The 26,222-nt window shown below is 50.1% G+C and overlaps 1 protein-coding gene across 1 annotated transcript in view; it reads right to left on the minus strand.

The window, feature by feature from the left end:
- The window catches only part of VAV2 (vav guanine nucleotide exchange factor 2), a 149,255-nt gene that overhangs the window by 99,539 nt on the left and 23,494 nt on the right, over nucleotides 1-26,222 (minus strand). Inside the window, 1 exon segment of the mRNA XM_055720424.1 lies at nucleotides 15,832-15,948. Within this exon segment, the coding sequence (XP_055576399.1) occupies nucleotides 15,832-15,948 (117 nt within the window).

Raw genomic sequence — 26,222 nt, forward strand, 5'->3', positions numbered from 1 at the left:
TCGACTTCACATGGTGTGTGCACATGCTAAATCTCCTCGAGAAGAGAGCTTTCTGAAACTGCAGCCCTGAGCAGGGAAAGGAAGAAAGGAAACTGCTCAAACCAAGGTATTAGTGAAGCAAAATAAACCTCGGCACCAAGGGAATTATCACTGTCCCTCCAAAACACAAAGGAGAATTTAAATAGTTTTATTATTGCACCTCCCCCAGACAGCGCAGGCTTATAGAGCAACCTCTTGGATCCAGGGAACTGAATTTCAAGGCAGGAAAAGCAAAATGAGAAGAGCCCAGTTAATCCCCAAGATAAATCCCCATTCACCTGGTTCCTGCCATAAAGAGGGATTTCTCTATAGTGCCATTTCTTCCCGACATCGTTTGGATGCACTTCCACACTTGCGTGAATACCTGGCAAGCCTTAGGCAGGGAAATGGGCAGAAACAGAGACACGCGGACAGGCAGAAACACGCTGGGGCTGGTGGCAACACATCTAGACACAGAAAAGCCTTGAAAAACACCATTACATCCAACATCCCCACGGGAAACTCCTTCCCAGCCCCACACAGCAGGAGCTGCCTTACCGAGACAGGAGCTTGTCTTCAAGACATTTCTGTTTTCTTAAGTAACTCCGGATATTTTCCTTCTTGTGCATGTGCCTCAAGGAGAAACCACCAGCCCTGGGCCGGGCGATGGGGCAGCAGCTTTCTGCACCCAGCCTCAGCACCAAATTGCAGGTCAGGCTCTAAACTACACAGGCTAAAAATCTTTACGTGCTTTGCAAACATTCTGGTGCAGGTTTGCTCAGCGCATGCCAAGGAGCAGAAAAGCAAACAGCCCTGCCTTCTCCAAACAGAAGCACCACGAGGGTCACGCTGCAAAGAGCCATTGTTCAGCCCCTTCCTTTCCCCCACAACGCAGGGAACTTTTTTTTTTTCTTTTCTTTCAAAATTCCAAGCGCATTGGAATCACACAGAATCATTGGTATCAAAATTCCTCTTCCACTCCACCTGCTGTATTGCCCAGAATGCAAACACACGGGAAAGAAAAGCTTCCCTCTGCATATCTCACATTTCCTACCTCTCTCCATAGGGCTTCTAACTGGCTTTACTGAACACATGGGTGCACCAGGATGCTACATTACACTCTGATACCCTTAATGATCACTACTGGGTAATGTCTCTTACCTGACCTTTCTTTTAGTTGGGTCACTCATATTTATAGTCATGCTTCATTTTTCCTTAAGTGTGCCCTTGTTATGGCATTTACTCGTTTATGTTTCAGAAGAGAATAGGGTAAAAATGGATTTAATGGAGCCAGAAATAGAGCGGAGCAAAACCACAAAAATCTAAAGATCTGCTTGTCCTTCAAGACAGCTTACACGAACAGGAACTTGCTGCGACTAATTTTAATCGATCGCTACCTCTTTACAAGACTTTCTGTGGCAAGACGGAGCTGGAGAAGCATCTCAGAAGACCAAAGGGCCTGAAGCTAAATGTATTTTGGCTGGTTTACACTCTTGTAACACACGGTACAAACAGAAGCGCCTGCTGCAGCTCCTGGTGTGGCTTCACAGACCCCAACAGCTCCCGGGACCGGCACAGCACAACCCTGCTTTCAAAAAGCTTTCTCCAGCAACATCACCTGCCAGCCCAAGTGGCTGCACCTCTTTTTATCCACTTCCAGGGCTTTCAGCACTGCCCTTTCCCTGCATTTTGAAGGTCCCTGCCACTGTGAAAACAAGAAGCCCAAAGCTGAGCATCCCTGGCCACAAGACCATTCATCCCTGGTGTGGCCCCAGCCACGTTCTCCCCAGCCTAGTCCAGTGCAGGTTTTCTCAACCTTCCCTTGCTTTACAAATTCTCCCCCTATCAAGGTTAAAACTGATTAGCTGCCAAAATAATGCGATCCGGTGGTGAAGGTTCAGGCTCTATTGCTCCTCTGAAGGATAACTGCCCTTCTGTGAGCCATTGACCAAGAAGAGGCACGTTAGAAGCAGTTAGAAGCAGCCCACGGGTGCACCAAGTGCTCCAGCGAGGGGCAATCAAACCCCTTTACGTGCCAGAGAACAGCTGTGGAGGTGGGAGAGGGTGCCCACCGCCCAGTGAGCCCCAGCGCATCTGTGGAGGGGAGCTGAGCAGCACAGCCACCCTCTGCAGGCAGAGGGGCATAGAGGATGGGCTGCCATCCCACCACCACTGTCCTCTCCACTGCCCGGCCTGGCCACTGGCCCCATGCTGGGGCCCATAGCCCATCCTGCAGGGAGGATTCCTGGGAGGTTTTTTGATAGAGGAGAGTTCATGGTAACCAAAACCACCAGCGCCTTCTGGCCAGCCCAGTCCCCAGGTCCTTTGCTCCAGGGAGCACAACCCACATGCAGCCATGGCCAAAACCACCTCTCCGACCCACACAACCCCCCTGCTCCCCTCTCCAGCCCCCTCTGGTCCCCTCTCCAGGACTTGCTGGTCCAGCTCCCAGACTGCAAACAGGGGGGCGAGGAAAACCCAGGCAGAAGCAACCTGTAATTTCACAGCACGAGTCTGCTGTCTGGACCTGGCACAAGTGCTCTGGAATCCAGAGATGGTCCAAAGCTGACCAGGCTCTTCACGTTACGAAGAAAACCTCCTCTCTGGCATTTTTCTTAAAGCCTCAGTCCTGGGAACCTTGCAATTACTTGCTAACTAAGCTTTCAGTTTTATTTTCCAGGTTTCTAGCCCCTTGCAACTGCAGAAAAAGCCTGAAGCATTACTCAGGTGCTCCCTACTCAGTTAAAAAAAAGCCCCTGGAAACAACCCTATAGTGTTGATGTTTTTTAAAGGAAATAACCCACTTCGAAAGCACATAAGCCATGCAACCCCAAAGTCTCTGCAACATCAAAAGATGACTGCACTGGCACAAGAGTCTGCTGCAAGCCCGTGCACCCAGGCAGGGAGCAGAAGGTCCAGGCAGAGCCAGCAAGCCCCTTCCTCAAGGGACAGCCATTGTGAGAAGGCAAAGGACATGGCCACACGCAGGCAAAGCAGCACCACAAACGTCCCTGCGCCAAGCGGGGTCCAGAGCTCACCCACCCGCCCCGAAATCCTCAGCCCCAGGACCCCCCTGCAAGCCCTTCGCTGAGCTCCTGCTCTCAGAGCCTTGCACCCGCAGCCAACCCTGGCTGTCCCAGTTTACCCCAAAAAACCTACATCTGGCAGCTCAACAGGAGAAACAGCACTGTGAAAAAACCCCACACACCAGCGGGATCCCGGCAGAAGAATTTTAACCCTTCGCCTGCCTCCACATCCCTCATTTTCTTCCCTTTTTCACATCCCGTTGGCATTTATGATCTCCCACCACCATGCCAACTAGCGTGTCCCAGTTTGCCCAGGAAAGGTGGAGGAGAAGTTCTGACCCAAGGACAGGCTGAACGTGGCCAGGGCTAATGGCGAGGCTGCAGCGAGGGGAGATTTCATCAATGCACAAATGGAATTTGCCAAGAGGCGTTTTAAGAGTCAATTCTTCACAGTCCAGTAATTAGAACAATATTATGAAAAAAGGCAAGGGGGAGGGCGGGAGGCAGCACACACACTGGACTCGGCTGATGGAGGAAACAGGCTGAGCAAACAGAGTCAAGTGAGGCCTCAAGGCAAGAGTCCTTCACATGGTTCCCTGCAGGTTGGATTGAAACCAGAAGTTTATCCATTTCCTAACTCTGGATTTTTCTGTGCATGCATGTTTTTAAGTAAAACTTCATACTTACATCAAATATGGGCTAATGACCCTGAGCCAGCTTCCTCCTTTACCTCAAAAATACCATCAAGGTCAATGGGGTCCAATGTTTTTTGCATCAAAAAGCAAAAAAAAGCTTCCAAGCCAACACGTTCAACTCAAGGTCCTGTTACAGACTCTCCTAGTGACTAATAAATCTCTGTGCGTGATCTCAGACATCATAAAAGTCTAATCCCATTGAGCACTCCATCCCCAAAATAAGATTCCCACAGAGGAGCTGTCATCTAGGTCTACAAAATCCAGAACACCCCACATTGTTGTATTAGCCGAAAACGCTTAAAATTAGCTTCCCGTCCAGCATCTACTATAAGGGGATGAAACATCCCAGCTGAAAAACAAAACCAAACAAAACCTACGCGCTGGTGGATCCATCTCTAACACCTCCCCAGCCGTTGGCGCAGCCTCCCCGGGGAGCTGCTGGGCTCTATTTGCTGCTGCTCCCCAGCATCCCACATCGCTGTGCCCGCATCCCCAGCTCTCGCAGCCAGCTTCGCCGTCTGATTTCCGGGAGCCAAAAAATTCATTTTTAAAGAAAAATTCACTTGCTGTGCAAACCTAGCCTCTGCAAAGACAGCCTAGGAGCAGCACTGATGTGTGGGGTTCAAGATGAGACTGACTCTGTACGAGGGTTATTCACATCTGATGGAAGTGAGACTCAGCCAGTTCAATTCACATCTGCAACGAGCTGTGATCTCAGCTCCGCTTCTGGAGCACAGAGGTTCTTTTGATAAATCTCTCTGTACAGGGACTAAAGCACTATTTCTGTGTGAAAAAAATATATTCAGTTGTTTTGGGGTTTTTTTTCAATAATCTTTACAGTCCACTGGCTTGGAAGACCAAGTTTCTCTTTTCCATCGGAGAGCTGTTGCACCCCCACCAGGCTCAGGTACATCGCTGGGACAGCAGAGCAGTGCCCGGGAGCCCACCATCTCACACCCCAGCTCTCTAAACACTTCTTTTAAATTAGTCTTCCAGCACAATCCCCAGTTGCTTTCCCTTTTGCATGCACCCAGGGGAAGCCAGGGTGTGACAGAACACCCTTGGTATCACACCCAGCGCTTGCACCCAAAATCCTGCCAGGATCCCCAGCTCTCATTTAATTCTCAGCACACACTTGTAGCACCAAGCCTGGAAGGTCTGTGGATGGGGAAGAATCCTTCCTCATTGGTTTTCCTTGAGAAAACTCTGCAAAGCTTTTCTTTGCCAAAGCTCCACCCTTGCACCAGTTCTCTCCAGATATATTTTAAATTAAGACCTACAAACCCAAGAGACAGAGAGAAGAGTACACCTGTACGAGAGCCATGACTCTGTGTAAGCACCATCCATTGCACCTCCAAGGACCGTACAACACAAATAGCTGTGGAGCCATCTCCCTACTCGTATGAGTAATTAACTGTCTTCAGCAAGATGACTCCTAAAGGATGTGGGACAGCAGCAGGTCAGGGCACAGGACTGCCAGGTCTGTCACTGCTCCACTGCCACCACTCTGCAGGGCCTGGACAAACCGCTGCTTCTTGGGCCACATCTACACCAACCCTTCAGACAACGCAGAATCCATCTGTTGCATAAGTTATCCTTGCTGCCCCATCATCTCCAGGCTTCAGCCTGTGGCAGAGCAACCAAGCATCACGCCGCAGCCTTGAGACCCTTCATGTGCTTCAAGTCTGACATGTGCTCCGGAGCTGCCTGAACTCAGGGTGACCTTGAAGGTGGCACATGAAAGAGGTGGAGAGCTGGAAGTAAGCTCTCCCACAAGGCCGGAGTCGCAGAAAAGGTGCTGTGCATCAGTAGCTGGCAACGTTAAGGCAAAAAGATGAAGCCTTGTCCTGGGATTAGGATGGGAAACATCATCATCCCAAGCCCCAGAAGAACATGCAACCTGCTGGCTCCAATTTACATGTTACTTCCAACCCATTTGCACATCGCTCCTTCCCCTGAAGTATTAATCACCTTTTTCAAAAGTTAAGTAACAGGCTGTGAAATCCCCACCATCTGTCAGCCAGGGAGAAACCTCCACCACAGCTCAATCAGCCTCTCCCACACAAGCCTTTCTCATTACTAGGAATGACTGCAAGCATTTACCAAGGCCACGCTGGCTCAAAAATTCCTAAAATTACAAACAAGACACCTAGAATAGGAAACCATGACAAATGCCACAAAGTGCAGTGTGTCCACATCATTAGCTTTACCCAGGGTGCATTAAGGCTGCTTTCTTGCTACCACGGTTATGCTTTAATATGTAATTAGTAGGAAGAGAACGATGTTGAAGAGGAGAACGTCTCACTTACATGCACACCATTAAGACTGAGAGCGTAAATGAACTAGCCGCAGCATCACCATCTGAGGCTCATTAACTGGAAGAGCAAAGCATTAAGGGTGAGCAAGCGTTGCTGTCCCACCAGGGTTGCAAGCCCTTTGCTTGTATGGCAAAGGGCTGCACAGCCACCCCATCTCCCTCCTCTGCCAGCTCTGGAGCCAGGCAAGGAAAAGCCTGAGAGCTGGAAAATACAGTGGCATCTGTCCCCAGGAGAAACACACCTGCTCTTCCAAAGGGAAACTGATACTTAAAGATACCCGTGCAGATGGTTTGCAGATGCATCGCTCATTCCAACCTCACCTGCGATGTTGAGAGAGAAGCTTTTGAAAAGCTCCTGAAAGCAAATTGCTCCCTACCAGCACCACAGCTGCAGCCCAGCGCTGTGACCCTGTGTTACTGCCCAGCTCCTCACCTGCTGCACCCAACGCAGCCCCTGTGTGCCCACCCTGCAGCTCAGGGGTATCCCACCAGGTTTTCTGACCCACTCTATCCCTCGTGTGCACGCCGATGCCGGCCCACAGTGGGCAGGCAGGAGGAACCCCAAACGTCCAGGGAGTTTTTGAAGAAGTATTTCATTTCTGAAGGAAAAGGAAAGAAAAAAAAATCCCCTCTCTGGAAGCCCTCCAAGAACAAACAAGCAGCCCATTCTGACAGCCAGTGGAACAAAATAGTCTGAGGTGTGCCCCCGCTCCCCTGCCTGCTTAACTCTCCCCCATGAAGAAGTGTGGGAGGGAGATGAGAAACCTCCACAGCATCCCCAGACGAGGCTAGTCCTGGTTTCTAAAGCTGTCCCTGCCAGTGGACAGGACTCACCCGCCACAGCCTCAGCAACCTGAAGTCCCTCCAGAGATGGAAGACTCAGAAGTGACCAGGAGCGGGTTAGAGGTGGGGTTGCAAGCAGCAAACCTTGCTGAGATGCGGATAGTCTGGTGCTGTTTATTTCCTTGAAACGTTCACATTTCTCTTCCAGGAAGTAACCACCCAAATGGAAAGTACCGATCTAGCAGGAGCACGGTGGGACCCTGGGTTTGCCCACCAAAGCCTGTCTCCCTCCGAGCATCCCAGTCCTGGCCCCTCTCCTGGAATGCGCTGGGGAAGGAGCACAGGACACCCAGGCTCCTCTCGGCACCAGGATGTTTGCGTCCAGGTGCGATACTTCAATGTGCTGACTTGTTCCAACTCTCCTGCCCCAAGGATCACCACAATTCCCCATGGAAGCTTTCTTCCCCACCCCCCTCTTTTTTCTTTACTCTGGTTCATGGGGAAGATGCTGTACAGAATGACCCTGAGCACTGGGGTTTGTGGAGTTCAGCCAAGCCAGTACTTTCAGGCTGATAGTTTCAGCTTTTGCCCGTTCTGCTAAACCATGGTTACACCCGCCTGTTAATCTGTTTCAAGAAATGTTAATTATTATTTGTAACCAAAGCATTTCCCCTTGGGACAATTTCATCATCAGTCGCTGCAGTTCCAAGAGGCTGAGAAAACTGCGGAAGATTTTAATGAAGAAATAGAAGAGCTCATTATAGAATAAAAAATTTCTTTTATTCCAAGACTCCCTTAAGTGACATTACCTGGGATGTATTTCCCTCCTTTTCCAACGCACACTGAACAGTTAAGCTCAAGCAGTGGCAGATGAGCTGAGCACCAAGACATACGACTGACCTTGCCTGTCGACACCTTTCAGTCACGATGATGCTCACCGTATTTTTAAGTCTCAAACAGCTGATGACATAAGAAAGGAAAAACATCTTGAGGGGTTCCAATGAAACCATGCATTTTTCAAACAATGGCCAAAACCTGCTGGATGACCCAAAAGAGCCTAGCTTCTCCCCTCTCACCATTTTTAGAGACATGGACTGGTATTTGAACACTCACAGGTTACTCAAGGGAAAAAAAAAAAAAAAAAAAAAAAGAGATCTTTTCCTCCTGATCTTGTCTAAAATTACTGCAAGGGGAGCTCAGACAAATGACAAAGGTACAGGAAAATCAATTTAATACACATTAAGGATATGCATTTATCCATGTCCTGATCAATACCTCAGATTCCTTGCACATTAAAAAACACTTACATCACTGCTTACGGCCCAACAGCAGAATTCTCCCATCCAGACTACGGGAGTTACAAAAGATCCTGCCCATACTTGTTTGATCTGAAACATAACACCTCTTAATGTGACCCCTTGGAAAAATACTAGGGAAAGCAGCCAAGAAGGAGGAAAGAAAAAAAGAAAAAGAAAAAAAAAAAAAAGAAGAAGAAAAAAAAAAAGGAAAGGCAAAGCTTCCCAGAAGGAACATTTCTGGTTCTTTCAGCTCCACTGAGAAGCTGCACATCTATAAAGAGTCCAGATTTCTAAGTAGGGGAGAGAGGAAGGGGAAAAAGCAGAAAGAATTTGCCACAGCATGGCAAAAAGCTCTGGCAGTAGTGAATAGCAAAGGGCCGTGGGCACTGGTGCCCAGCTCCTGCTCCAACCCAGGCACCAGCTGCTGGGACTCGGCGTTTCACCTGCCCTGTTTGCATGCTGGGCTGCCGAGCCCACAGACGATGCACGCTCACAACCCCAGAGACCTCACAGCACCTCTTCTCTGTGCCCCCAGAAACCAGCGCGGCTTTGCCAATGGCAACAAGTCCCACCGCAGTGATTCCCTGTGCCGGTCCTTGCTCAGTGACGCACAAAATCCTCAGCAAGGAGCCAAGCATCTCCAGGGAAAGGCTCCCTGCTTGGTGAAAGCTCCAGCGGGTGCCCAGCTGACACAGAGCTGAACATCAGGAACCACAGGAGCGGGTCTGATGCTGCAAAGCATTTCTTGGCAGAGAACCCAGCCCTCGTAACCAGAGACCTTGGGTGAACGCAGGGGTCTGTTCTCGGCCGTGCAACATCCCACCAGCCCTAATCCCAAGCACGAAAAGCTGGCTGCAAGCGGAGACTCTCCTCCCACAGCACTGATGGGAGCCCAGTGTGCCCCCTCTCATTCTAGCCAGAGGGGACAGGAGGCGACACCATGGCCACAGCCCAGTGGCTCCACTTCCAGCCACCCTACCTGGGCTGGCAAAGCCCAGAGATTTCACCGAGGAGCTTGCTTTAGGGTGCAATGTAAAACTAACTGCATTTTAAAATGTAAAACTAACTTGTTGCCTACACATGATTTAAGGCTCCAGTGCTGTTACTGGTCCCTTGAAGACCACAAAATACACCAGCATAGCCCCTTCAACATTAACCACGTCAGGCAGCTGGGAAGATTCAGAGTCCACCAGATATTTCAGGGCAATATTCACAGCAGAACAGGGAGAAATTTCCAGGATTTGGAGCCTAAAAATGTACACTACTAGAAGTGTGGCAGCACCTACCACATCCTTCACAGCAAACACCACCCAGGTAAGTGTCCTATGCAGGGCATGGCACTGCACAGCAGAAAGCACTGTCGGCTACACGCTTGGCTAGCTGCAAAAATCTGTAATTTCATGTGTCCTGTGTTTTGGGGAAGTTCAGCATCAGGGTTTCCTGTACATACTTTTAGTGTTCTGGCTGAAAACATCTGCTGGACATACTGCACCTGCTACTGCATCCACCCCATGAACCGCCGCTGAGGTCCTCAGGGTGCTGGGGAGCAGGAGGATGGGAGAAGGGTCCCTGCATCACCCCACATCCGACAGCATCACCCCAGACTAACCTGCACCACGGGACGCTCACGAACAATACAGAGCTGGGTTCATATGGAGAGCGAGACAAGCAGCCCCAAGCCCAAATGAAGCCCCAAAGTGGCAAAGGTGGGGAGAGGGGTGAAATAAACCCAACCCAAACTGCTCCAGTCTGGTTTTGCCATTTATAGCCTTCATCCCCGTACCCAAATCTCCAGTACAACTCCAGCAAAGACATTTAAAACATGGATGGCCAAACACCAGCTGATCTAATGACAGCTGAGCAACGTGCCAGCACGGAAGGGACCAAGCATCACCCGCAGCTCCTGCAGGCAGCTAGGGAGCTAACCATCAACTGGCAGGTGGTGACGGCCCTGCACAGGCATGCCACGAGCTGCAACGGCAGGGCTGCCTCCCCCGTGCCCTTCCCCATGCTCTCATATGCTTCCCGGAGCCAGGGCTTCTCCCTCGGGCAAGGACTGCAGCACCCAAGGGCTCTGGGCAAAACCCTGTGGGCAGCATCCAAGTTGCACGTGAATTTTCAGCTTGTTGACAAAGCACTTTGGTCACTTTGAGAAGCACAGCAGTGGTCCCTAAAGCACAATATTGCCCTGCAAGAGCTGGGGTGCTCTGCACGGACACACGGAGGGCAGCGTGGGCTCAGGGTGCTGTCCTGGGGATCCTTCTTCAGTGGGGATGTCACGGAAAGCACTGGGCAGGCAAGGGGTTAAGGGGGTTCCTGGTTTCTCCCATGCAATCACACACACAATTCCCTTTGCTGACCAGTTACTCTACTACTCTCTTGGGAATTTAAAAAAAAAAAACAAACCCAAAACAAAACAAAACCAAAAAAACAAAACCCCGACATACCCACACCCTTCTTTTGGAGAAGTCTTCTCACTTCCCACCCCACCCACTTCACCCAGGCTGTGCGAGTTCTACAGCAACTCAAAATGTTTTCATCTGCGATACGACCCCTTTCTTGACACGCATCCAGCCACCACAGCAGCCTGGTCCAACACAGCATGGTCTGTCTGGCTGCCCCAGTCTTCTGGGAGATTTGTAACTACCCAGGAGCCGCCGATGGGATGCTGTGCTCGGCCGCCTGCAGCACCGCTGAATGCTCCTCTCCACTCCCAGACGCTATCACTTCATACACTCGGTGGTGCATCCAGCAAAATGCAATACTTTTCATCTGTTCTTGGCTACGAGAGGTCAGAAAAAAAAAAAATCCCCAAAAGTCAAGAATGGCAAAAGCCAAGCTGCTCCTACCGCCAGCAGGTCAGCTGCGGGCGGGCAGGCATGGGGCTTGCTTTGTTACAGCAGCAAAATGCAGCCATTCATCGGAAAGCTTCACCATATGAAATATATTATTTCATCTAAATCTCCCCCTTTGTTCCCTTTATCTGCCCAAACTTGTGTTCAAAAGGCACCCTTTAAAGTAGCACTGCAGGGATATTGACTTGTACGTGAAGTTGGAGATGATGGAGGGAGGGGAATTCTCAGCAGAGAAACAGGGAAAAATACAAACGACCAACTCTCAGTTATTAATCCCTTAAATAATTCTGACAACGCTCCCCACCCTCCTATCTGGAAAGGGGCAGAAAACTCAGTTTTCTGACTCTCTGGCAAGAGGTGGGGGGGGGGTGTCAAAGAGGAATGCGGGGATGACAGCAGTCAAACCCCATCGCAGCTCCCCCAGCACCCCATCCCAATGGCCAGTGAGGCGGCACCTCTTGCTTTGCGGATTCTCCAACCCCAGGGTGCTGGTGATGAAGCTGAGGACATATCTGCAGCAGCATCCCACGAGGACACCTCGGATCCCCCCAAGGGCTTCCCAAGAGCACTCCGCGCCAGCTCACTGGCAGGAGGAAGGGGACGCTTTTACATCAAAAATTATTCTGAAGATGCAAATGCTTTACAGATGGCACACACCGCTTCAGCTCTGATAGCACCAGCACATCCCCTCTTTGGCAGCCCTGGTCCTCCTGCCACCACCAAAGCGGCTCTCGCTGGAGCATGCCGTGCTCCGGGTCACCCTCCCCACCACCCACGGCTCCTCCCCGGCACTTCGGACATGCAAGACAAGCCATGTACAAGTCCTCCGTCAGCCACCCACGAGGCATGCTCGCCAGCGAACCTTGGTGGATTTAATTCAGGGGGAGGATTGACCCAGACCCCCGTCCTCTGAGCCCTGCTTGAGCTGCAAGGGTGGTGCTGCTCTCACCAACCTCTGGACCAGAACCAACCGAGTGAAAAACACTATTTAAATCTCAATATCAGTATCTCCTCATCTTTCAGTTGACCTGTGAGCCGCTTCCCTTTTTCATTTTCAGCACAGCATCATTTTGTATCTGTTGGTCAGGGTAGGAAAGACCCCTATCTCGCGGGGGGGGGGGGGGGGAGCTTTTCCAAACAGTACAGGAACTTCAAAAAAAGTTTGAGACTATTAAATACATGTCAGAAGAGCAGAAAGGAGTGGGAGGCTAATAAATGGCACGCTCCACAGGTTTATGAATATTTGAACTATATTTCTCAAAAAAAAAATAGTACATTACTGCAACTTATTGAAAATGAGTAACTCCCTTTAATGAACCTTACTACCATCATGCTGACTAATAGAGTGATAAAGAGTTTAATCCATATTTATGTACATTTTATCTCATTATAGTTGGTGCCAATAAATTAGCAAGTCCAATAAGAGTTACATTTTATACCATTACTGCTATTAAATGTGCATGAACGACCGTGCAACAGCACACCGTACATGAGCACCAGCTTTTTATTTTATTTCTTTTTCAGGAACCAGGCTGCGCTAGCGAAGCCTGGGCACAGCACCCCTGCAGAGGCAATATTAACAGGGGGGTTTCTTCCTCCGAGCACTGCACACTGCACTGCTTCTGCGTCCTGCAGCAGACACCCAGCCACGGAGAAACCCTTCTGCAGCTGTCACTGATTATGGATAGCTTTTGAGCCGCTTTAAAGGGATAAAATTTAAAAAAAAAAATTAAGAACCATCTCGTAAGAAACAATAGAGCAATATATTCTTTCAAGGTGTCTGAAAAGGGGCACAGCCTGAAATACAGGCTGCCAGCATCACCTGGGGAAACACAGCATGTCCCTTGTCACAACGGGACTGCTTAACAACTGGACAACAGAGGGGAAAAAAAAGCCCAGCTATGAGCAATTTAAACTGGCCTTTCGACTCCCTTGGGTAACTGGGAAACACTGCAAGCAGATTACAAGAAACATGACGCATCTATTTGGCAAAAGCCCACACTTGCCAATTACCCGACATCCCGTGTAGGCAGAGACGGAGCTTTTCAACTCCACAGGGGTTTCTGCTGAAGAAGCCCACATGGTTCACGATCTTGTCCCACCAGCTGTTATCCTGGTGACAGAAAGAAGTAGTAACTTCCCAAGCTTAAAACTCAAGGAAGTAGCAAAGGCAGGCATAAAAATCTCAGTCCTGGACCTGAGCAGCCCCCAACCACACTTGCTCCTTTGGAGGAGGCTCCATCCATCCCACGGCAGCTCCTCCTTGCTGAAGCCCTGGCTCAGAAGCCAAAGGGAGCTATGGAAATCTCCCTCGGGAAAACAGCTGGTCAAGGCAAGACTGACGCATCTGATTTTTTCCTCCTCTTCTTAAGCACTAGTGGTTTTCTTCCACTAAGAAACCCACAAGGACTCCGCAGATGCCGGAGGAACAAGCCCTCTACATATAGCCTGGCACCACCTAAACGCAAGCCCCTGCCTTTCTACTCAGTCAGTGCACTGCAGCAAACTCAAACGTTACTACTAGTAACCGCTGATCTCCCTGGCCGCCTGGTTTGGAGGAGAGGAATAACTACTCAAGCGGCATCCAGAGAGGGAACACCCAGCACCACTCCACAAGGTTTCCGTGTCATTAAACGGGCGACTATTACTGTGCTCTGTTCAGAGAAGTCTCCTACGCAGCCTAAGTGTCTTGTAACTGCAAAACGCTATTGATCTAAGGAATGAATAGCTCCAGGAAGAATTTTTTTGTGTGTTTGGCCAGTGGAAACATGGATGAGAGACTCCTTTGGCTCTCGCCCTGACTCAAAACGGAAAGGCGCTTTGGTCAACAGCGGATTTTTTTCCCTGTTTATTTGCTTTGCCACTGTTGAACGCAGATCTGAGGGTAACGTGGGAATGAAAGGTGGCAAAGACAATGGGGATGTTTTGACAGGCTTCCAGAGGGATTTAGGGTGGTGCAGACCTGAACAGCTGATACCTCCACCGAACTGATAAAAAAACTGCTTTGGGAAAAGATCAGCCAGGTTTTTGTACACAGAATCTGTGCCTCCCACATCTTCTAAGATCGTTTGAGGATGACGATGCACGTGAAAACAAGCAAGATCCAGGCAATAAAACTACATTTGGATTTCTTGGAAGTTTGTAACAAGTTTCTTTCCAAAGTCTCCTACAAATCTAAACTGTCATGAGGTAAGAGGGAATGGCAAGTCCTCTCCCAAGTCACAAACCTGAATGTCCCCCCCAAAAAAGTGAACAAAAGGAGAAGGGAATAGCTGTTCCCTAACCAGACCAAAAAGGAAACCAAACTGTGTTCAGCCGCCACGTTCCAGCACTGTTTAACGCCAGGCTCTATTAACAGGCATCGTAGGCAATTTGAAACAGCACAAAGCAAGAGACAATGTGGTGATAAAGCAGCATTTTAATTAGCAGTGGTTCTTTCCCCAGCCCAAAAGGTTCCTTCTGTGCATTCATATTCCCAGAACAACAAAAGCCCTCTTGTATTTCATAAATCAAAAAAACTCATAAAACAAGCCCCTGCAATTGCACATTCCAGATAATGGTCCAGAAATAAATTAGGCAATAAATATCAAATAATATATCCCCATCAGCAGTGAAAATCTACTCTTTGGATAATCAGAAGAGAAGATGCCTTCCAGCAGCTTATGCCTGGTAGCTCGGAATAGGTAAAACAATAGAGCACTTTAATAAATCTTTTAACACCTTTTCCACTGAAGAATGTAGCAATTGTCCTGTGTAATAGCCTCCCTGAGCCCGGCATCCATCAGAGTAACGGCACAGCCCTGCTGCTGTCCCCGTCAAAAGCCAGGGTATCAGAACAAGAGCCACTTGTCAAAACCAGGTAGGATTTTCCTCCCTCACAGCTCAGTCTTGTTCAGCATTCGGTGCCACCCATCAATTACAGCAAAACACAGAAACGCGCCCTCCTCTCCCATCTAGGCGACACATGGCACAATACCAGCCAGCACCTAGGAAGAAAAAACCTCCAAACACACATTTCTGAGAAACTCAGGGGACTCGTTTCACGCTGGCATGAAACTCCCTGACTCCCACAGCCACTCACTGGCCACGTTACAAAACCGACAGTGATTTCAGCCGAGCTACGTCACTCGCCGCTGGGTGCAGAGGCAGCGGCCCCTGGGGAAGGACCACACGAGGTCTGTGCCCACCCTGGGGCAAAACCAGAAGCACTTGTGGATGAAGGGTCCTTGCCACACGGTTGGTACAAACCTGGGTTATAATGATTTGTAACATCGCTACAGGGAACCGTGCTGCTGGGGATGCAGGGCTCAACCCCAGGCTGGTTAATGGCGAACAGGGGTGATGCTTAACACTGGTCCCAGCGTGCTGTCCCTATGGGAGCCCACGGGCAAGGAGATGCATGGCTCTGCCCCGGCCACCTAGCAAGGCACCTGGAGCTGGGAAGAGGACCCAACGTCCTGACCCCAGCGAAGCACCCCATCCCCAGGGCTACAGCCTCTTCCCAACAGCTCTCACGAGCACAGATCCATCGATTCCCCCCCAAAAAAAGACATTTTTCATAAGGTGGAGACCAGAGGCTTTGTAATCTAAAGCAGAAAGCTTGAAGGCTTGATCTCCCTTCACTAAGGACACAGCAGACTCAACCCCTAGATATGCAGGCTACCAAAAGCACTGGGGAGCAGGTGCCCAATGCATGGGTTAAAGGGGTGCAGAAGCTGCTCAGAAAGCCACAAAACCATGGCACTTCCATCCAAAAACCTGCAGCACAAATCCAGAGAACCAGCCGGTGCCAGCAGTGCCAGAATCATCACTTTTCAGGAGCACAGGAGTAACTCTTACCTTTCCAAAATCCCGTACATCAAAGAGGTCAAAGGGATCAAACAGATCGCTGTTTCTTAACCCAAATTTGTCGTGACACACTTTTAGGAAGGTTCAGATGTTCTTCAAACAGAGAAACTAGGAGAAACAAAAAACAAAGGGAGGGAAAAAGTGAGCAAGACAAGCACAAATTGTAACTGAGATTTACTGAGTTAAATTCACATGCGAGACAATTTAACAGGGACTTAGAAACCCGCGCGGGAAAGCTGCGCCTTGGTTTATTTGTTGTTACTGAAGATGTCAGACTCCTGGTGACCTGTGAGGGCTCCTGTGTTCTCAGCTGCGCACCAGAAACAAACGCCCTTTTGAAAAACAAGTTTCCCATAAGGTAACATTGCAGAAGGGCTGGTAAACTCGAGCCAGGACTTTTCCCTTTCAAGGTCGAAGCCAAATATAAATTACAGCTGACGTTCTACAGAAGCCCAGTGTTGAACTTTTAACCATTTCCAGCACAATCCCATTTGGTTCCTTACAGAAGGAACACACGTTACAGCACTGATCGTATGCACTGCTGTGCATCCGTACACCTGTGTGCATATATACATCCCAAAGAAAAGTCTGGGACAGTGAAAATTAGGGGTTTTTTGCTTTGGGGTTGGAAATAATTGAAAACTCAAGCAGCATTTATTCCCTCGCATCTCCCAGATGCTGCGGGCACCACGAATGCTAACAGATCCACAGAACACCAGCCAGCCACATCCAGCCCCTTTCCACCAGGCTCAGCCATGGGATCTGCTCCTGACCCACCTCGGATCCCATCCCCAAGACCAGGGCAACCCCTGGGACTGTTTCCACAAAGCTTTGCTCATCTTTAATCTTAGCCCATTTGAAGAGGCAGAAATCTCACCCCTCTAGAGCCCACCCTCAGCCATTCAGATAGATCCACTGGCACAGCAATATTGTTTCTCTTCCAAGAAAATCCAGTATTTGACTACATCGATTAATTGGTCATTTGTTTGTGAGTGTCAGGGATTTGGAAGTCCAGGGACTCCAGACGGTCTCGCTCCAGTGGTGATGCCTGGCAGCACTGGGGCTAAGATGAGAAAAACAAAAATCCGCTTCATTTTTGTGGCTGCATCACCTACTTCATCCTTTATCAGGAGGGACCTACTCTGCTGAGGAAGCCAATTAATTCCACTTCTTTCTGCACCCTTATGCTGTTCAAAAAAATACCTTCAATTTATTGCTGTATCTTTAAACAACTCTTTTTTTTTTTTCTTTTTTTATTTTCAGCAAATTCCTCACAAGTATGTAACAAATATGTTAAAACCCTAAGTAAATCAACCCATCAAAGGGGTGAATCATCCCCATGTGATAAACAGGCACAAGATGCAAGCTGCCTTTGGGTGGATTTGGCCGGCGTGGTTTTGTCACAAGGCACAATCTTTGCTCCCCAAATTGTCATCAAACCAACACCATGCAAAAACACTGCTTGCAAACTTCACCAAGAGTTCCAAAGCACAATAAAACAGCTTAATTGTCTTTTAATTGAAAGAATCAAAGCTGAGTCTTTGGGGCCATGGTATCTCTACAGACAGGACCGCGATTGCAGCTTGCCGTTATCACCGCATTTGGGATTATACGGGAGGTTTGTGGCGATGGATTGGCAAAACCACCTCATTAACAACCGCCTGATTCACCTACACAAAGGAAGAAATAACCTTTTGCACTTCTCCCCCTTGCCAGCCCCCTCTGCCAGATCTCCCCCAGCATGGGGGGGGGGGGGGGGGGGGGGGCGGGGGGGAGTCGCCCAGGACATTCCCCTCACATCAGCGCCTTCTTATTAGACAAGCAAGTGCCAGAGGCAGAAATTGAAAACAATTCTGATTTTCTAGGGCATTGGTCTATCTCACATAAACATGCAGTAAATAAAATCTGTCTAGACTGAGAGGGGGTTTTGGAATTGCTTTACAACCTCTCTCGCCAATACATGTTATTTCATAACTTTATCTTCTGGGTCTCTGCAAGAATTTACACCCTGAGCAAACCAGCTGCTTGCAGCAGGGGCGTATTTGCTGTTGCGCTGCAGTCTCACCGATTTCAAATTTCTAGCACGTGTTTATTTTAAACCCTTTTAAGCCTCCAGTCTTGAAAGTTAATGACACAGGTTATAGCCATAATTACGCGCAGCACGATGCAAGCTTCCTCCGCAGAACTGCCCTGCCTTTCCTCAGCGTTTGCTCCCCACCTCCCGCTCGTCCCAAGGCTGGGGCAGCACCAAAGGCTGAAGGGCTCAAGGAAATCTGGACTTCCACCGCACCGACATTCAGCCAAGAGACCACGGGTGTGAAAACCTGAACCCTCTGCATGATGCCTTTGTGGTTCCAGTTCCTCAAAAGCTCAAAGTTCACACCACCTCGTTTCCGAAAGATGGCAAAGGATCACGCATCCAAGGAAACAAACGCCTCGTCCTGACAGCGCTTCTAACGCGGGGCGAGCACCAGCGGCACCCCGCATTTAGATCAGGCCAAGCTACCCCCAACCCCAGCTCGGCCCCAGTGAGAAAGGATAGGACCAACCACGCTGTTCAGCACCAGCTGCATCCCGATGGTTTTGCATCAGAGCAAACTGTCTTTGCTCATCCGATTCAAACCCGAAAGCCATCCCACCGCGGCTGCTAAATGAGCACGAGGCGCCCGCAGCAGAGCCCCTGCCCTTCCTGCAGCTCCATGCCTGCAAAAAGCCACCGGGCTCTGCCACCATGCAGCCGGCCAGTCCCTGAGTGCAGGCAGATGACAAGCATCAAGGAAGAAACCAATAATCTATTTAAAGAGTTGCTGAAAAGGCCTGATGTAAAACATAATAACCCAAGGCAGCAGTCCCACTGCACCGGTTAGGAGCTGGCAGCACAGCGAGGCCACCACGTTGCCCACAAGAGAAGCCACCACTGGAGATGACAGCTGCTGGTGGGTTTAGCCCCACTCCTCATGCACAAGAAGTCAGGATGGATACAGCCCACACGTGGCTGTTAGGGGCAACCTTTGGTCCTGCACTATTTCTCTCCCACTGACCCACAACACATGTTCTGGCACTTTTGCTCACAGGGGTTTCCAGGTTGGAGAGCTCTTGATGGAAGGTCATGAATTGTTGGCTTAATAGCGTTACTCCATGGCCACACGTTAAAATTAGCTACAACTGAGTATGAGCTGTGCTGAGGCCGTGTTATTTACCATTCAATCACACCTTTGGACAAGTAAACACTCCACAGGAGAAAGAGAGAGAGAGAGAGAAATCTATGTTCTCCATGGGGCTCGTTCACCACCTGCCAAGCCCAAAATCAATGATGTCATTTATATGCTTCGAGCAAGACCAGCGCTGAAGCAGGGTTCTGCGACCTCCATCGGTTCAAGGGCCAGCGGGAGCCCAAGCACGGTACATGCCGAGTCCTGTCATCGCCCTCCTCCGCACCCAAACCAACCTCGGTACCCACAAGCCGTCGCTTCTGGCCCCAGACACCATCAGCAACCTGGATGCTTGGTTCTGGAAATCGATCCCAGGGACCAGAGCATCTTCCATGGACACCAGCATTTCTCACCACACCACCAGGGGGGCTCCGACAGCAGCCACAAGCCCCGGGCGCGGGGAGGGCTCCCGGGCACTGCAAAGCGCATCCAAGGTGCTTTGGAGAGGGAAGTTATTAAAGCCAGAGCAAAGAGGCAATGGGGACAGGGACGGGATTGTACCACAGGGAACAAGAAACTCATCCAGTAAAACAAAATACCTTGAACCTGCCAACAGACAAGAAAAGCCCGTGGTCAGTTTTGACCCAAGTCCTCCAAGGGCTGCCAGGAGCCAGCACTACAGAGGCAGCAGCAAAGCCCAGCTCCTGCCATCAGCACAGCAGACAGGTCCTGCCACCCAGTTCCAGAACAGCTTCGCTTATTTTTAAATCCTCTGCAACACCGTCAGGTGAATAAACTGCTCTGCAAAGCAGGGCAGCTGCCATTTCGGCAGCTCTGCCTGCGCCCTGGCCAAGGCAGGGCCACAGGCACCCTCATGCACGTAGCACCTGGGACACGCTGGAAACTCCTCAGTAGCTTCTGGGATGTTCTTTTTCAAAAAGGGTTTTTATGATATACATTTGTTTTACTGGATTCAGGACATTTAGAGACTCCTTGAATGATTGCTGTGCGTATAACAGCTATTGCTGCCAAGTTTTCAATGCAGCTCGGAAACTTGTCCTGCAAACCCGCAAATGCATCGGAGAAGCCTTTAGTGGAGATCAAGAAAGGGACAATCGGGTGCTCAGGACAACCCCAGATACTTGGGCACTTGGGATAACTCCATGCAGCACAGGGACACCAGGAGCTCAGTGGGGACATCCCAGTCACCCCAAAGCTCTGCTCCCGCACCCCCGGGTGAGAAGGGCAGGTCAGATGTTTCTGCAGTTGGAAGCTGCATCTCCAGGGGTGGGAGGGGAGCCCACCAGAGGGTGCACAGCAGCTCAACACCCTGCTCTCCCTCACACTCCCATTTTAGTTACCACCATCCCTCCCCAGGGTCCCCATATGACTCGGCATCCATGGCACCTGTGCTGACTAGACACCCGCCATCTCCGACACAAATTTGTCAGAAAAGATCCAACCACTCAAGCATGTTGGGGTTCGGTTGGAAACCATCCCCCGGCTGCGGCAGAGATGACTGCAGGCTGGAAAGCCACATGCATTCCTCCCAGCAGAGCTGCTTTGCTAAAAGGAGATGGTAAAGGGGCAGACTGGTGAAAGCAGCAGCTCCACAACCAGACTGCCCGAGGTGGGATCTGGAGCATCGGAGCACCCCCCGGTCCCTGCGCTTGGGATGGTGCAAGGGAGGGAGGTGCAAGGCTCAGGAGTCTCCAAGGCTTTTAATACCGTGGCAAAACGTAGGAAAAGGAAAGAAATTGAGTAGATTTATTTAGTCTGGCAGGGCAGGATCATGCAACAGCTCACAGCTTTTCAGAAAGGGCCTTTTGGAGAAGCAGCAACTGCCGGCGGCTGGGGTTAGCGCTCCGGGGAGGAGTGGGGCCACACACAATAGCGCTGGGCGGCTGGGCACTCGGCCACGAGCTGAACCCCGGCCAAAGCTGTGGGCTTGAAATGGGTCCTGCAGCATGCAAGGAATGCTGCAGCTTTGCCGTTTGAGATAACCCATTGACGAATGACGAAAGTAACTTTCTTCAGCGCTTCCTGACCGTGATGTCAGACTTCCTCTTATCTCGCTGCCGGCACGGCTCGAAAGCATCAGGCGAAAAGTCAGTCCCCGACAGGGAGCTGTGAGCATCTGCTTATCACAGCGTTTGCAAGCGGGGAAGGGAGGGTCTCTCATTGAGAAAACACATCATTTGCAATGATCAATGGGGAAACGGGTATCCTGTGGTGCAAACCTCTCAAGAAAGCCAAAGGATGCATCTCTGAGTCATGTCAAGCTCCCCTGTGCACTCTGGCATTGCAATGGGGCATCAAACCTCCCCTCGCTTGCTCCAAGTCAAGAGCAAACAGAAAATCCAAGAGCATCCAAGTACCCAGCAGGACCCGCAGGGCTGCAGCCAACACAACGCTGCATGTAAAACCGCACAAATTACAACCTTTATCTCCTTCTCTCCAAATGGCTCTGCCCAATCTAGCTCGCCTCCACCTCAAGGTGTTACCAGCAGAATTTCGGGAGCAGCACCGAGTCAAAAGCCCAAGCAGACCTGTACTACCCTCCAGCAGCAGCACCAAAGCCCTCGTGGCTTTGTTCCTTCCCACGCTTTGCCTCATTGTCTCCAGTGGCGAGAAGCAGCCACAGAAACGATACAAACCATCTCCACAGAACATTTCCCTTCCCGTTCACATTTGGATTCCAGTCGCAGCTCATCAATTACTTTAGATGGACAGATTAAATATCCGGTTGTTGGACAGCAGATTTATCTATTGAGAAGTGGAGAATGAAATTATTTCTCAAACAATTTGGTGCTATTATTTCCCCCATTTCCCCCGCCCCATTTCAAAGACATTCTTATCACAGAGCGCTCACAGGCTGGACAAATTCCACTTAGCAAGACTGATTAATGAGCCTGAAACACTGATGAGTGCTGACCTCCCCGCAGCTTCTCCTTCTCGCATCCACCCCACAAGCACGGATTAGCCCTAGGAGAGCACCTGAGGGAGAGCAACCATTTATTTTAGCAAACACCCATAGTTTGTCACTGGGAGGACCCTGGGAAAGCAAACCTGCAGCAAGCAAAGGTCCTTCCCAGCAAGAAGCATCAGTCAGAGCTCTGAGGGGCTGCCAAGCTCGCCAGGAGCTTCCTACCTCGCCCAACAGAAGCAGCTCACAGCACTGCTGGGAGGCTGTTCAGCAGCGAGCCCAGCACCACAGCACACTGGGACAGGCTGCCAAGCCCCGCTCCAGTCCTGCGCATCCTCACACCTTTGCTCATCATCACCCTCACACAGATCAAACGGACAAAGAGCTCCCAGTTACTTTACAGGAACCTCCCACTGCAGTGCATGGGCTCTCAAAGGGAAGAAATCACTCTGATAACATGATCAATGAATCTCATGAACTGGAAGCGAGAATATACATAGAATTGTGAAAATAATTTTTAAGAAAAAACACTGAAAAAATCAAGGGGAAGCTCTGGAGTAACCTGTGAAAGACACTGAGGTCCCAAGCCTCAGCCCCAGCGATGGAGGAATGACTCAGCCACGCTCAAGTCTGAGTGGGCACAAACATCAACCGAAGCCTCCAGATTTCAGACAAGACGTGAAGCACCGACACAAGGCGAGGACCAGAGGCAAACAACTCCGAGGTGGCAGACGTTAAGAGGATGTGGGAAGAGCGAGAGACAGAGCGCAGGGTCAAAGGGTTAAATCCAGTCAGTCAGAGATGCAGAAGAAATGCTCAGTGACATAGTGCAGTACATACTGAAGATGTATAGGATAAAAATGTATAGGATACAACCCTGCCTGTGCTTTCTCTGCTTGAGGAGAAGCCTGCATGAGGGCAGCAGCAGCAGCAGCATCCCCCAGGGCTGCTGTCACCCCGCCAAGCGACGCCGCATGGGCCAAGCCCAGCACTGCAGGAGCTCGTCCCTTTTTATCCTAGGAAAGTTTTGCTGACCCCTGAACTCCCCTCGAGGACTGCCAGGCTCATTTCCTCCATTACACAGGCTCCTTCAGAGAAAGAAATGGAAAAGAAAATTAAAAGAAAAAAAAAAAGTCCAGAAGCGTGGATAAAACCCCTATCAGGCTGCTGATGAGTCCAAGATGATAACGGGGGGCCAGAGGAGGGGACAAGGATGGAGTAACATCCCCAGTTTGGAGGAGGGAAAAGGAATCGCAGCAAAGCCCAGACGCTTGCAACCTCCAAAGCAAACACCCAACCGCAGCAATGACCTCCCTGAAGCTTAAAAGCACGGGCAGAGCCCTCGCCAGTGGCACGGCAGGAGAGGTTCGTTAAAGCCATGCAATGAGCCAGCAGACCCCACACCGCGTGGTGGGAGCCCTGCCGGGAGCGCTCGGCTCAGCAGAGCCTGGCCGCTCGGTGTCCCCCTGTCCCACCGCCCAGGGGTCACCCAGCGGCACGCAGGGGCTTTAAATGAGCGGAAGGAAGCTGCAACTTCCCAAAGAAACCGGCGGAGCTGCAGCCGATGACAGTACTTCCCTCCTTTGTGGAGCCCTCTGAGGTCTGCAAGCGGCAGGCTCTGCTGAGCAAGCAGGAATCGCTAAGGTAAGGGCTTCCTTTGCGACACTTGGAGCGTTTTATCAAAGATGCTTACGGGGTCTGAAATTCTCTGCTCACACACCTAAGGTCTGGACAGCTCAGAGCTTTTGCCCAACCACTCAACATCCAGCGGGTCCAACAGGTCCAAACCCCAATCACAGGCTTGAGGTCTGTGTAACCAAAACCCTTGTCACAGAGGTTTTATAAAACCCTAAACCAAATTCCCTGTATTGCATCAGGCTGCTGACTGTACTTTGGAGAGAGATCTTTTAGGGTGACTCTAAGAAAGAGATCTGCTGAGCCGTTCCCAGGAATAAGAAGAGCTTCTTGCAAAATCAGGTGGGCCAACACTCTCTGAAGGCCCTGGTCTCCACCAACAGCTCCTCTAAGAGAGGGAATTTCAGGTTTCCCTGTACAGAGGACAGCACTGCTTTGAGCCACGTGTCTGTCTGCCGTTACAAAACTAGTGCATGAGACGCAACACCCCCTCTTCCTTTGCTATGCACCCCCAACTGTGACACATTTTGGGGGCTGAACAGACAATAGAGACTCCCAGACTACATGAAAGAAGAGCAAGTGGGTAGTGGGATGCTAACAGATCCCTAATGACCCTGGCCAACCAAGATGCCCTTGTGTTACCCCCAAAAAGCATCTGCTGATATGAAAATTCCTTCCTCTCATGTTCTCCTGCTCCAATGATCCACCCAGGCAGCAGTGCTGGGCCGCATCCTGCGCAGCGCTGTGGTGATGCCTGGGAAAGACCCATGTTACATCCCCACATCCCTTGGAGGAGACCAAACCAGAGCCAGACCACGTACCTGCTCTTCCAGATATCCTCTCCATAACCACCTGCATCAAGATTTTAAAAACCAAAACCCAACCAAACGCAGAGCATCAGTTTTCTCTGCAGGTACTGGCGTGCCCCAGAGCCACATGGGGCTGGCTGCCAGGGCAGGGGATGACGGGGCAGGGGACAGAGGCTGTTTGCAGCCCCAGCTATGGCTGAGTGTGGGAAGACCACCAGGTACCACCCTGCTTCAGAGGAGAAACCCTGCTGGACCTCGTAAGGCTCATCAGCATCACAGACAGAGACAACAAAGGGGTTTCTTTTCGACTTCCCCACACAATCCAGGCTTGGAGCCTCCGACTGCTGCATCCCAGATCTGGGCTGTCTCCACAGTATACTCACCAGCCGGCTGCCAAATCCAGGCTTGGCTTTAGTGAGCAACAAGATCCGAGACCACATGAAGCTTGGAAGGATTGCTCAATCTGCCCGCGTTTGGCACCCTTGATGCAGAGTTCCCTCCACGCTCATTAAATCCAGCCTTTTTCTCTTCTCGGTGGAAGACATAAGCTCTGTCAGGGGAGCTCAGTTAAGAAAGCAGGGGGGAGAGAAAAAAGATGCCTTGGCTTTTACTATTGATGTGAAGTCCTAAACTCATCTTTGCCTCACCAGGGCTCACACTTCATCACTCATTAAACATGACCATAGATAAAAGATGGGATATGTAAAGAAGACCTTAAGATTATAGTTGATCAAGAAATGAGATACCTTCCCACGCACTGAGTTTTCAGCAAAGAAAATTCAAAACATCTTGGCCAACCCAAAGCTTTAAGACAGGACTTGACCTGAACCATGACAATCAAGTTATAACACAGAATTCAGCTGCTGTTAAAGAAAATGAGTAATTGTGTAATCGTATATAGTGTTACACTGTAATGATACGCTCACAGAGAACTTTCCAAGCAGTTATTGTTCTCCTGCTCCTCAGGCTGGCGCAGGGAATCTGACCACGATGAACTTTTGACAGGACAGGCATGAGAACAGCCATGGTACATCTCTGAGATGAGTAAATAGCAGCCAAGTCAGGAAATCCAGCCTTGTCACATCAAGTGTTCAGGCCAGACCCAAGAGAGGATGCTCCAGGCAGTAGCCTGCAAGCCCAGGCTAGTTCAAGGCATTCACAGAACTTATTTTTCTCTCTTTAAAACCAAGATGACCTATATAAACACAGCAGAGACAAGCTCTGAGACTTCGGAGGCAGAAGTGAGCCATGGGGTAGGATCCGAGGGAGGTGCCTGCAATACCTGACTCCAACATCATCTACGCGAAACTGTCAAAGCAGACGATTATTATATAATAACCAGACATGTGTTGAATTCAAGACCTTTACGTCAGTTTTATAGGAGTCCCATACGAACCCAGTTTTAAATACCAATTGATATCTCCAGATCGTCCCTGAGCTGATGGTGCCACAGGCTGCCCCTGTCAGACAGAGACACATCCTCTTTTCAGGGCTTGCACCAGTCTCACTGCAGACACTGTATGCTTTTCTGGTTTAAAACGTCCCAAGAAATCTCATTTCAAAAGTTCTGCCATCAGTTCAATGGCATGCAACCTTCCAACACCCAAAAGACTTTTCTGGCAAGTGCTTGCATGGATGCTATTGCATTATTCATCCATCACAGGCACACGCAATTTTTCTACGTCTAGTCATGACTTTGGGTGACCTGCTCCCAATTAGATTCCCCTCACTTTCAGAAAGTCTCAGAAATTACAGCAGAATGTGTGTCTTCCTCACTGCAAGAAGTGCCAGCTTACCTGCCAGGAAGCAGCAGCACTGAACAAACCAACCTCCTGATACATTCATCCCACCGAGCCAAAG

The sequence above is a fragment of the Falco cherrug genome, chromosome 9 (genome assembly GCF_023634085.1).
Source record: "Falco cherrug isolate bFalChe1 chromosome 9, bFalChe1.pri, whole genome shotgun sequence".
NCBI classification, from domain to species: Eukaryota; Metazoa; Chordata; class Aves; order Falconiformes; family Falconidae; genus Falco; species Falco cherrug.